General features: G+C 37.9%; 1 protein-coding gene across 7 annotated transcripts in view; it reads right to left on the bottom strand.

Moving 5' to 3' along the window:
• Window positions 1-13,838, bottom strand: part of TRIO (trio Rho guanine nucleotide exchange factor) — a 403,258-nt gene that overhangs the window by 206,254 nt on the left and 183,166 nt on the right. For all 7 annotated transcript variants that reach the window (XM_073332315.2, XM_073332317.2, XM_073332318.2 and 4 more), the window contains one exon: window positions 1,351-1,473. In XM_073332315.2, coding sequence (XP_073188416.1) covers window positions 1,351-1,473 — 123 coding nt within the window. The remainder of the gene's footprint in view (window positions 1-1,350; window positions 1,474-13,838) is intronic.

The raw sequence follows: 13,838 nt of genomic DNA on the forward strand, positions 1-13,838 counted from the left end.
AGGTGCCGCAAGTCCTCCTTTTCTTTTTATTAATTCCCAGTTACACATTACTTATCTTCCAAGTTAAAGCCAGACATACAAAAGTATTCAATAGGCTCAGTCATTTCTCTCAGATCATAAGCTTTGAAAAAAAGCTCTGGTGAATAAAAACTGAATTCGTAAACATTACTGGTAATCTTACTCGATGCGAGAGCTGGTCGAAAATATTCTGAATGTTTTCCACCCAACAATGTTGATTTCACGGAAACCAGGCACGCTGGCCACCCAGCTTCCACACATGCCTGGCTTGAAACTCAGCAGCCAGGGAATGTTGGAGCCTGGGGGGCAGGGACTGGAATTATTCAAACAATCCCATTTTGGTTCTTCTGAAATGCAAGGATTTTTAAGTTTCAGAGTAACAGCCCTGTTAGTCTGTATTCGCAAAAAGAAAAGGAGGACTTGTGGCACCTTAGAGACTAACCAATTTATTTGAGCATAAACTTTCGTGAGCTACAGCTCACTTCATCGGATACATACTGTGGAATTTTTAAGATGTTCCTCCCATGGAAGATTGCACATATCTGAATTTTTGTTCTGATTAGGAATTAATGTTTTTATCTTATTTGAGAAACGTGAAGTTTTTCACAGGATGGAAATTCCAGTATCTGCACAACCTGCACCAGAACTTGAATTGTAAACATTCAGCTCAGAAGAAATGTGTCTATTGTTTCATCACCTAGCATGCATATTAAACTCATTTGTTTTAACAGGGAGAATGGTCGTCAATCTTAACTCAAACAACATGAGCATGAGTCCTTAAGTCCCAACTTTGTTTTACAATCTTCTCATTTTCATATTGATGTTTCTGTAGCCAAACAAAGGTATTGTTACATTTATGAGATTGATGTGAATACTTAAACCCGTGGTTAAAAAACTGTGTTTACTATCATGTGTTTTAATTGGTTATGTTGAATGGCTGACTGACACTGAGTTTATCAGATGGGTGTTTGATTTTTACAAACAATGGAGTGTGCCTACTTGCACCCAATCGGATATAAAAGATTTCAGAGATTTACTGATTGTTGTTCTTGCAAGCATCATTTTCACTTTTTGCAGTGGATGCATTGCTTTTTGCTTTCAATATTTTTATGCACAATTGAAAACTCAAATAAAAATCTACTCGAGAAGTTAAGTTTAAAGGAAACACTCAGAATTTAAATTTGCATGGTGTCTGGATTCATTTTTTTCTTACCAGAGCACTCAATGTGCCCAACCCTACAATGTCAAGTAGTCAATTTAAGGCACCATTGAACAGTGATATAGGTGCACTTGTTTAACAGGATGTGGGTTTAACATGTTTGAAACATTTACCTGTGCTACTTCTTCAAAGTCTTCATGGCGTTTCTGCAAAGCTCTGGCCCGATGCAGGGACTTTCCTACCCCAGTATGTTTGCTAAGGAAAGCTTCTCCATGGTTCTCAATCCAGTCCAATACCTGCAACAAAAAGACAACCATATAAAATATAGCTTCAATGCATGCCTCTCTGTTTTGCTTCCAGAGCCTGCTTCCTGCAGTGGGAGAAATAAAAAGCAATAAAACCAAGCTATCAAAGAAATTGAGGAGCAGTTAGTTAGGCAACAATCTACGAAGAACTGTATTGATAGTTCTGACGTCAGTTTTCCCTTTACAAAATTTTAATAAAGCTTACATTGAAAGCTATGTTTACAGTTACTAAACCGGTAGCCATCTAAATCGAGCAAGATTATACAGTACATGTTGACAGAGTTCCAACAAGGCCCAGCGGACTCCACAGCAAGGACAATCTAAGTTCCACAGCAGGGTCCATGGATTCTGAGCACTACGATTTGACATGCTGTAAATTCTGTAGCAATTTAGTGTAAACTCCGGTTTTTAATTAATTGAACACACAGCACAGTATGTATTTTATCTTCGCTGATGTAGAACTGATTTACATACTCTCTACATTTGTTTGTATTTATTTTTATAACTTCAGTGCACCACAAAAGTAATGAGGAGAGTTAGAGGTTTTGGCAGCTGGATATAGGGTGACCAGGCAGCAAGTGTGAAAAATCGGGACAGGGGGTAGGGGGTAATAGGACCCTATATAAGAAAAAGACCCAAAAATCAGGACTGTCCCTATAAAATTGGGACATCTGGCCACCCTAGCTGGAGAGGAGAGAGTTGGAACTTTTGGCACTGAGGGAAATGTTGGGTCTGTTACAGATAAGCATATTAGATTGATGTTTCCACTTGAAAACATTTATGTTGGCATTTAAACAGTCATTAGGCACTGAGTTAATTTTCTGTAGATAAGTGAGGGAAGTTCACATTTTTGCAGAGCAATTGTTTCAGGTTCTTTGGAGACTGGCGGTATATCTACACTGCAATAAGACACCTGTGCCAGCTGACTTGGGCTTGTGGGTCTCCGCTGCGGGGTTGTTTAACTGTGGTGCAGATGTTTGGCCTTGTGCTGCAGCCCGAGCTTTGGGATGCTCCTCCCTTGCAGGTTTCTAGAGCCCGGGCTCCAGCCTGAGCCTAAATATCTACATTGCAATTAAACAACCCCGCAGCCAGAGGCCCACGAGCCCAAGTCAGCTGACAGGAGCCAGACGCGGATGTTTAATTGCAGCTTAGAGATACCCTGAGACAACTGCAACGGTTTACCTCAATGCAAATGGAGTAACCTTCACAACCATGAGAGTTTTTTGGTGTTGTTTTTTAAATGAAAGCTTTGGGCTTGTCTACACTTACATGTTGTAGTGCTCTAACTTACTGGCTCAGGGGTGTGAAAAATCCCCCTCCCCCCCAGTGCAGCAAGTCTGAGAGCTTTAAAGCACTAGTGTGGACAGGCTCTGAGCTAATCCCCTCGTGGAGGTGGATCCCCAGGAGCGCTGGGAGAGCTCGCGACCACACTCGCACTTCAAAGCGCTGCGGCGGGAGCGCTCCCGCGGCAGCACTTTGGAAGCTTCCAGTGTAGCCATGCCCGTAAGACTCTGGGAGCATAATTCTGCAGTTTTTTGAGTCACTGAACACAAGGCCTTGAATAATTTGACATTTTTTCTGTAATAAACCAACAATGGACTTCACATGATCAAAAAGAACATTTTAATGGATAGCACATTTAAGTTCTACTTCTCAAGAGAGTTCCTAGCCTCCTAGAGTGTAGTAAGATCAATGGAAGGGTCAGCAATCAAGAAGCCAATCCTAGGATCCTTGCATATTTTCACTGAAAGGTATTAATGTTATAAGTTATGTCTGTATCACAGGTTTTAATTAAAAAAAATTAGGCTCTCAAAGACAAAAATGATCAATTATGCTATTAATAAGCTAGATCTTTAAACCACACACGACAGTGCCTGCGCCAAGAACTTTGTACAACTGAACTCCATACTGCACAACAGCTTCTACATGTAACAGTATTCTCTACAGTGTTACACACATCCTCTTCATGGTGGTAGAAAAGGGACATCTTTCAGTTGCCATTTAAACGCACGAAACTTAAGTTTATTACTTTAAATCTTTCAATGAAAATTTAAACATTAGAAAGACTTTATATAGTATTTAATTCCATATAAGCCAAATCATTCCACAAGTCCAAGACTGCTACACAGAACAAGGAGAAACTTCACAGGAGTGATACAATACACATCTTCCAGAATTCAACTTAACCAGGAGGAATCTTATATATATCTCCTATATAATCTCCTATACAATACTACGTAACACAGCCTTCGTCGTAAGTTTTATTTAAGGGCTTCCTTAGAAGTGCACACCCACAGGTCCCCCCGAGATACACTTTCTGGTAGTTTTTTTTCTTTATACCGCATTTAAAAGTTATATTTAGTTTTTAAAAGGTGCAGTTATTAACTGGAAAGAGTGACAACGCTGGTACAGTGGTCTATACATACATTTAAGAGCTGTATGGATCTACATTTGTGACTTCACTTTACATACTCTTACCGCAATACAAAGTAGGTAATTTGTTCATGTGCATTTGTCTTTCCTTTATGTGAAGTTTAAAGCCATAATATTTTATGAAGATAACAAATTCTGAAATGTTATCCATTTTCTTTATTATAGTAATGATATAAACTAACATTAGAGCTAGGGGATGGGCTGTCTACTTTTAGCTCACCATTTACACAATTGTGATAGTTTACTATCCTTCCAGATAGCTGCCTTCTTTTCAAGTTTTATATAAACTTATGAATTAACCTGAACCCTAAGTAGGGAGCTATCTGGAAAAATAATAAATTACCACAGCTGTACTGCTTCTTAAGGCACACCATCAGCTTAATTAGTGAACATCTGTGTTACTGCAGCACCTAGGAGCTAGGGCATTGGTCACAAAGCAAATAACGGGCAGAGCAGGAAACAGACTGCAGTAGCATCCAGAATCCCTGCTCTAGCCACTACTCAACTTTCATTCCATGCATTCGCTTCCAGAAAAGCCCGGTGCTATTCACAACTGTGTGACTATAGCTTGAAATAGAATACAAGTCAGATGCAATTAAAAAGAATTCACCACAATGATTTGTTAAGGCACCTCTAACTTTAAGTTCGATGTGATGGGGTGTTCACCCCTTGCCAGCCCTGAAGGGACCACAGTGTCTCAGAAAGGGCCAATTAACCTTCACAGTTGCATCTGCAGGGAGGCCTGACATTTACAAACACTAATTACAGATGAGGCCCAGCTGGGATAGGTTTATAAAAAGAGGAAGTTTGCTAATAGCAAATGGGGCTGCAGTCACTCTCTGGGCCTAGTGAGGTGAGAAGGAGGGAACCCAGGGCGGAAGAGAAGCCCTGGGATCCTAATCCTGAGGGAAGGGGTTTACCCAAAACGGGAGAGGAGAAGAAAGCCAGCAGGGGATAGAATAGGAAGAAGCCCCGGAAAACATCAGCCAGGGTAGAGACGGTGTTGACCTTGACTGCTGATTACAGGATCCCTGGGCTGAAAATGGGAGTAGCAGGCGAGCCCGTGTTCCCCTACCAGCCACTGGGAAGTGGCTCAGGACCGGTGAAGACACCATCTGGACAATTGGACTGGCAAGACATCAATACCCTGGAAGGGGAAAACTACACAGTGAGCCAGCTGGAGGGCTGAGTCATGGAGAGAACAGATGAGGCCAGACAAGAGCTGATCCCCAGACCCACCGCCAGTGGTGAGTGAACCCTTTTACAGTCTGCTTACCTGTATGATCACAATTTAAGTAGTTAACATTTACTCCAGTGAAAGTCTACACTAAGTTATTTTGAGATATTTTGTCTAATTTCTTAAATCTACCTGCTAGAATTCTATACATTATCTCACCTTGTTTACACAATCTGTCAACTTTACTGACTAAATTAAGTTTTTCACGGCTCTTAACTCCTCTTGGCATCTCACAGCCACTACAGTTATGAGGTGGAGGGCTGGGATTCTTTTCTGGCTTGTGCATGACCTTCAAATTTTCTTGCTAAAGTTCCAATCCTGTAACTGTATACTCATGGATAATTTAATGCATGCATATAATTCCAAACTACATTTTTAAATTTAAATGGATTTTTATTTGATGGTGGTGCATACCTCAGAAGGAGCCCTTTCTGACTTTGAGATCTGAGTTGGCAAGACTGGCAGTTAGAAAAAAATCTGCTCAAGTTTGTCAACTGATTTCCAGATCACATTTTCTTGACACACACAGTATGCAATCGCATGATGCCACATTCACAGCCACTTAAGATTAGAAACGCTTCAAAAAATCACTCTGGGACATGTGTCTGGGGTCCAACACTAAAGAGACAATAGAGAAAAACAATATTGCTGTTAAATAATTTTTCCTAAAAAATTTATACATCAAATTTACCAGTTTTATAGTTTATTCTTGGATTGTCTTTAATTTTGTTCTTTGAAAGCGAAAGGGTAACTGGAGATGGTGCAGAAAAAAGTGTAATTAAGAAACATGGTCATGCCTAGTATGCATTCACAATGATTACATTTTCTTCATAACGATTTAATAAAATCCATTTATAAAATTTGTACTTAAAGGTGGTTGAAACAAAAGACTGATTTTCTCTCTGGCCTTGAAACACATCTATTAAAAACACAGACACTGAAAGCAGTAGAATTTCTCCTTCAGTTTAGTTTAACAAATAAAGAGAACAGTTTTAAACCTTACTGTAAAGCTAGGCTTGGCAGAATTGGGGGCGGGGGTTGTTAGTTGGGTTTTTTTTAAATAATTTTGACAGATATCAGTATTTTAAAGCTTTTTTATTTTTATCCATATAAATGTTCACAGTTGTGGGAAATCAGGGGGCCAGGTCAGACAATAATTATTTAATGACAGTAGACACAGATTCGAAAAGTTAACGCTTTATAACTGTTAAAACAGTCACCATATACATGTCAAAATATAAAAAATAAATATCCTTAAATCAAACCCTCAAAGTTCTCAAGCAGCATTTTTGTTACTTTGCCTATCTGTAAATTTCATTTATTGTTAATGGAAATTTTTCTTCATTTGTTAGTGTGTGTATGGTGAAATCAAGGTTTATTGACATTACTGATAAAAATCTAACCTTTTCAATCCTAACTACTGTTAATATCCCATAATACCCTCTTGGAAACAAAACCACAAACCAAACTTTGAATTTATAATAGCTCATACTTTCTAATTATTTCAAGATTTGTATCTTTAGCAACAATAACAGAACAGTCCCTACTTGAGAAATCTCAATGACAATTTCAAGACCATGCACCTTCAGAAAAATGATGCATTAAGTGGAAAGCAGTTGGGCTGTTGCCTGTCTTGTGCAGAAGTTCATATTTTGATCTATATTAAGACTGATAGGCATTTAGAACGATGAATATCCATACAACATTCATCTCTAAGAACTTCATCACACGCCCACAATTTTTACTTGACTTTACCAACTTCTAAAGCAGCCATATGTCTTACCAGGTCCACTGAGAGCCCAGAAGGCAGATACAAGCTTTGAACCTACAATCAGGCAAAACTCCAATAGTATCTATTCTGGGCACTAGTTTGTAACTGAAAGCCAGTTTCAAAACCACACATAATTGTAAGTAAAAGGTCCAACATACCACAATTGTACTACTGTAATTAAAAGCAGTAATGAAAGCAAGATTTTGTTCAGTTCCATGCATTCTGTACAGATGCACTCACTTCATTAGCACATTCCAGTGCATTTCCCTTATTTCCAAAGAGCTCCAATTTAATTTAAATCTGTCCAAAATAACATTTTCAAGAATTCCATGTACTGTAGTGGCTTACTTGACATCCCTGTACTACTTGTGCTGGTCAGATGAAGTTACACAGCCTTCAAACAGGGAAGTTCAGTCGCATGCCCTCCTCCCCAGAAGACTGTAGAAGGAAATGAAAATCTCTGATATTAGCCAGGCTTGTTGCATAAACACATGGCTGCACAAAATGAGGAAGACACTGAAGATTCTGTCATATGTAGGGAGAATGAAGCCCAGAGACTGGGACTGAAAGACTTTTCAATGGTCTACCTACAGTTGGTGCGCATCTCTATATGCAATAATTTTAAAAAATCAAGACCGATGCTTAAGTGGACAGAAACACCTCGGTCAGCAGGAATAAGGAGGAAAATCATGTGTCAATGAGTACCTACTGGTGATGCATTTTCAGAGTTCCTGGCTAGTTTCAAGGAGGCCATTCTCCTAACATTTCAGATGTGAAACTAAGGTGAACTAAGAATGCAGAAGGGTTATGATTATAAAGACAAATTCTGCTCTCAATTGCATTAGACTTCCAGAGTTAATTCAGATTTACATAGATTTTACTGACAACAGAATCTGGCCAACAGAGGAGTAAGTGGAAAGCACTGAATATAGGACTGAGGCAGACTCTGCACTCCACACAGTGATCGTGATGCCCTGACTTTCCAAATGGTGCAGGTGGGGTGATTCCCTCGGGGGAAAAAGTAAATGATCTATGAATAAAGCCACAAAAACTGAGCAACACTACTTTCCCCAAAGTGAACCTAGCACTACTTCACATCTTTGTACTAGGGCTGTAGATTAATCGCAGTTAACTCATGCAATTAACTCAAAAAAATTAATCGCGATTAATCGGTTTTAATCACACTGTTAAACAATAGAATTAACTGAAATTTATAAAATATTGTGGCTGTTTGCCTACATTTTCATATATATTATATTCTATGTTGTAACTGAAACCAGTGTATATTTATTATATTTGCACTGTAAAAATGATAAAACAAAAGAAATAGTATTTTTCAATTCACCTCATACAAGTTGTGTAGTATAACCTGTCATGAAAATGCAACTTACAAATGTAGATTTTTTTTGGTTACATGACTGCACTCAAAAACAAAACAATGTAAAACTTCAGAGCCTACAAGTCCACTCAGTCCTACTTCTTTTTCAGTCAATCACTCAGAGACAAACAAGTCTGCTTACATTTACAGGAGATAATGCTGCCCTCTTCTTACTTAGAGTGCCACCAGAAAGTGAGAATAGGCATTGTAAGGTATTTACATGCCAGATATGCTAAACAGAAGTCTTTAAAGAGCAACACTCTGATGCAGAAACTACAGAACCCAAAACATCAAAAAAGAAAACAACCTTCCGCTGGTGGCATCTGACTCAGATAATGAAAATGAACATGCATCAGTCCATACTACTTTGGATTGTTATCGAGCAGAACCTGTCATCGGCATGGACCCATGTCCCCTGGAATGGTGGTTGAAACATGAAGGGACGTCAAGAATTATAACATTCAAAAACCAGTCGGAAAACATTTCAATCTCTCTGGTCATTCGATTACAGACCTAAAAGTCGCAATTCTGAACAAAAAAACTTCAAAAACAGACTCCAATGAGAGACTGCTGAATTGGAATTAATTTGCAAACTGGACACCATTAAATTAGTCTTGAATAAAGACTGGGAGTGGATGTGTCATTACACAAAGTAAAATTATTTTCCCATGTTTATCTCCCCTCCCCCCCCCCCCCCGACTGTTCCTCACACGTTCTTGTCAACTGCTGGAAATGGCCCACCCTGATTATCACTACAAAAGGTTTTTTTTTCTCTCTCCTGCTGGTAATAGCTCACCTTACCTGATCACTCTTGTTACACTGTGTATGGTAACACCCACTGTTCCATGTTCTCTGTGTATATAAAATCTCCCCGCTGTATTTTTCACTGCATGCATCCGATGAAGTGAGCTGTAACTCATGAAAACTTATGCTCAAAGAAATTTGTTAGTCTCTAAGGTGCCACAAGTACTCCTTTTCTTTAGGGCATTTGACATGTAAATATCTTGTGACACTGGCTACAACAGTGCCTTGTGAATGCCTGTTCTCACTTTCAGGTGACACTGTAAATAAGAAGTGGGCAGCATTATCTCCTGCAAATGTAAACAAACTTACTTGTCTGAGCAATTGGCTGACCAAGAAGTAGGACTGAGTGGACTTGCAGCCTCTAAAAATTTGGATTGTTTTATTTTTGAATGCAGGTTTTTTTGTACATAATGCTACATTTGTAAGTTCAACTTCCATGACAAAGTGATGGCACTACAGTACTTGTATTAGGTGAGTTAAAAAATACTATTTCTTTTGGGGGGTTTTTTTTACAGTAAAAATACTTGTAATCAAAAATAAATATGAAGTGAACACTGTACACTTCGTATTCTGTGTTGTAACTGAAATCAATATATTTGAAAATGTAGAAAACATCCAAAAATATTTAAATAAATGCTAGTCAAGTTTTTTAATCACTCAATTAATCACAATTAATTTTTTTAATCGCTTGACAGCCCTACTTTGTACTCATCTTTCCAACTTTAGTTCCTATTTTAATCTCCTCAGTTGCAGTGCAGTATCTGGTATAGCTTCCCAGAGAGTCACATGGTTCCACAGCTAATCTTGGAAAATATTTCAGTAAGGATTCAGTTCAGGAAGGTAACTGCTTGTAGAAGTATAATCACTTTTAAATGTGAGTAATCCTGCCAACAACAGTTCTGCCTATCCCCTTCTAGAGCTGTCAGTGGGGCCTTCTGCGCAACAGTGTACCATTTGAGCCAAAGGAGCCGCTTCATTAGCGGCCTTTTAACTTTTTATGTTGATTAGCCACAATCCTACCCTGAGCAGAGTTTTGGCTCCAGGAAGGAAGATCCAGAGACTCCATGAAGTCCACTAAGGACTAGACTGCTGTGACTGAAAGTACATGGAAGGCACTCCAATATTATGGTGAGGGGGAACAGTATAAGACCTTCAGAGAGAGAAGGACAGAGACCCATATTGCAATACCATGTGTTACACAAACACTATCCAAAGTTGTGCTTAACAGTAGTAGTCTCAAAGATCTCAAAGGGCCTACTCTTAGAGGTCCTTTTGATGGTGATATGCTGAAAACTGTGTTAAAATGATAAGATATCAGTTTAAATTTTCAGGGGTTTTCCAAATCATCCTTGTAGCTAGGGGGGTTGGTAGGGAATGTGCGATCTGGGTCTTTAGCAGTGAGTGTGCAAAGAATTAGTTTAGAGCAAAGTGGGGTAAGTTATGCCTTGCTACCTTAAGGAGAAGCCTGTTTTCTCTGTTTTTGGTTCTTGTGTAGTAGGGTTTGGGATTCTGAGAAGTAAATGTTATGTTGCAACCTTCCAGAAAGAGGGGTTTTTTTGGTTTTTATAGTTTTACTGAACTTCTCTGTCCATGAACATAACACCACCAACGTCCTGGGAGTTCTGTTTAATGAGATTGTACTGCATGACTTAAATGCTTACTTTTTTCCCCACAATCATTGATTTCAAATGAGATTGATGACTGTGTAAAAATAGTAATTTAGAAACGTGTTACTGCAATTTTAGATCAAAATTTGTAATTAACTGCATTACAAAACTTCTTTTTTTAAAAAATGCTACTACTGGTAAAGGCTTTTATTTGAATTTTATATAACTGTTGTAGGCAATAAACCAAATATTGAAAGTTATGGCCCAAATCCTGCAAACAGGTACACAAGTTTAAACATACGCATAGTTCTATTGACATCAATGGACTTCTTACCTAAACTTTAATCGTGCTTAAGTGTTTGCAGTAACTGGAGCAAAACATTATTAAATTTAATATTATTTATTAAAAACGTTGTGGTATACATTCTTTGTCACTTCACAACAAAATCAATTCTGTTTTACCTATGAAAAGTTTAGACTTTCAAAATATTAACGAACTTATTGTGTACTTAATACACAATTTTTTTTCCAAAATAGGAGCCTGAAGTTTAGCTCTGAAGCCAAGAGTTAAACATGGAAGATGGGATTTTTCTTAAGCACCTAGATATCCTATTATTGTAGCATTGACTGAGAAGCACAAGTCCCATAACTTGAAGCTGAAAGGCTTGATGTGTGATTACAGCCTGGTCAAAGCATTTCTGCTTTCTTGTGGAAACTCAATACATCAGAAAGCAGTGCAATGGCTATTTGCTTATCAATTTTCTATTTATGTTACTCCCACACTAAGGAAGTTATTGAGGTCCTGGATTTGTCTTTATCAACACTGACAACACTTCAAATGTGCATTTCCTTGGTAGAAAATAACTATGTAAAACCTAATATTTTACTAGCAATTAGGAAACCATGCATCCACTTTAGCAAGTTAAGACACTAATATGCAGAGGTGTCTAAGTGACTAGCTACATGTAAATAAAAAATGTGATTTAAATTGAAAAAACATTTTATTTATGCCTGTACTCTGTTCGTTTTTACAGTACATCAACCACCACCTGAAAAGAGCAAGATAAAAGCTTCCAAAAGGGAGTCTGAGTAAATGATCAGAAGTGTTTATCAGTGCATTATAAACACAACTCCATAGGAGAATGCTTGATTTATAATTTCCCTATTTACTTCAAAATTTCAAGTTCAGCAGCAAGTTTTAAAAATCCAAGGCCCCTGAGGAAATTGCTATTTTAAAAATGCTCTTGGGTTACAAAAGTTTCCAATACTTTTCTAGGATCTGCAGACATCTCTTTACACATAAAAACAGAGACAGTAATAACGCCCTTCCCATATTTTTTTAATTGCATTTGTTGTGTTGACATTCATATTACAAGTACAATATTTTTCTAAGCCTGTAAATAAATATGCATGTTATTTATTGAACACTCACTTGCTGGTACTTCTATCAACAACACTAACCACTCTCCTGTTATCTTTTTTCCACACATTTTATGCTTCAATACCAAGAGACCAAGTTAGTCCAGTACTTATAGCTTTCATTAAGAAAATGCTGTTAAGCATATTTCCATTTCTCTGATTTATGTATGAGAGTTTTCCCTATCATTCTATTTTCTCCACTATTTTATGAGACATTCCTACATCATTCATAAAAATCCATCCCTTCAGCCTTATCTGCACCACTGATCTATTTTTTATTTCCATACTGAACATTCAGTGCACCTTATGGTATTTAAGATATGTGTTCAATATTTTCATGTTGAGATGGTATGCATTCCTTTCCCATTTGTTGCTCTCATCCTTAAGGAATCTGGAGCTTTGATAAATAAATATAAACCGTTAAATTTAAAGAAGTTAACAATATCCAAATGAGATTAAATAAATAAATAAGTGTGTGTGTGTGCGTGTGCGTGTGAGAGAGATTCACAAAATCTTAGGTCTGCTGATCCATACAAGCCCATTGGTTGAGAGGGCAAGACACACTGTTTGTCCAAGGAACCACAAAGCACACAGCAAGGTGCATGAGTATGAGAATTAAAACTTCAAATTTCTCTTACACTTCACAGACAAATGAATGTTATCAGACTGAGTGCTCTCTTCTTAATTTGGACTGCAGTGACATTTGTTACAGGCTGTGCAGAAATCTTGGTTAAAAAGCAGTTCATTCAGCTAACAAGCTACTATTTTCTCTTATTTCCCCTTCTTAGCAGGGCCTGGGCTACTTTAAGATGGCAATATGCATCACATCTCTAATCAAAATAAAGGTCGGTTACTGTGAAAAATAAGCAAAGCTTCACGATTGGGCTGTGATCTGCTTTTCAATCACAGAACCATTTGGGTCATAAAGGCAGACCACTAGTTCACTTAGCCCTTCCAATCTAACTGTAACAGAATTAATTTGATTATCAAAATCACCTCTGGGAGATAGCCTACTTTTTAATAATTGGTAATAATAAATACTATGCAATAATGATAGCCTTGCCTTGAAATATAATTGGTTACTGCTGCTAGGTTGCTGAAACCCTGCTATGTGACGGCATGCACAGGCCATTTGTCTTTTCTAGACTGAACATGCCCATTTCAACCCATTTTTCCGTTTCATTTTCCAGACCTTTCATTGTTTTGTTGTGTTGCTGTGATCCCCCAATTTTTTCTCCCTCACCTCCCCCGAATTATTTTGTCATATTTGCTACAAATAACACAGAAAAAATGTTAAATTTACCGAATACCTTCACATTTAAATAAGTCTCAAGTTTTCAAATAAACTAAGCCTACCAATTGCTGTGAAACCCTTTCCCATAGCAATTAGAAAAGGCAGGGGGAACCTGCATGTCCCACAATAGTGACATAATTAAGTTGTGACACAATGAAGGTAATCATCATTTCAGGTCTGACTTTCTGTATCCAATACACAACTAAGAGTGGCATTCCCTTTTAAAAAAAGATTCATTGAGCAATCGTCCCTGTAGGGGTCAGAGAAAGCAGGAAGAGCAACCACACGCAGCATACGCACAGGTCAAAACGCTACCCAAAGTAAATACATATTTAAGAGGAAATACAAGAAAAACTCAAATTTCTTTCTGGCATATAGACTATTAACATCCATTTTCAAGCCAAAGTATTATT

This window comes from Lepidochelys kempii, chromosome 2 (assembly GCF_965140285.1).
Source record: "Lepidochelys kempii isolate rLepKem1 chromosome 2, rLepKem1.hap1, whole genome shotgun sequence".
Taxonomy (NCBI): Eukaryota; Metazoa; Chordata; order Testudines; family Cheloniidae; genus Lepidochelys; species Lepidochelys kempii.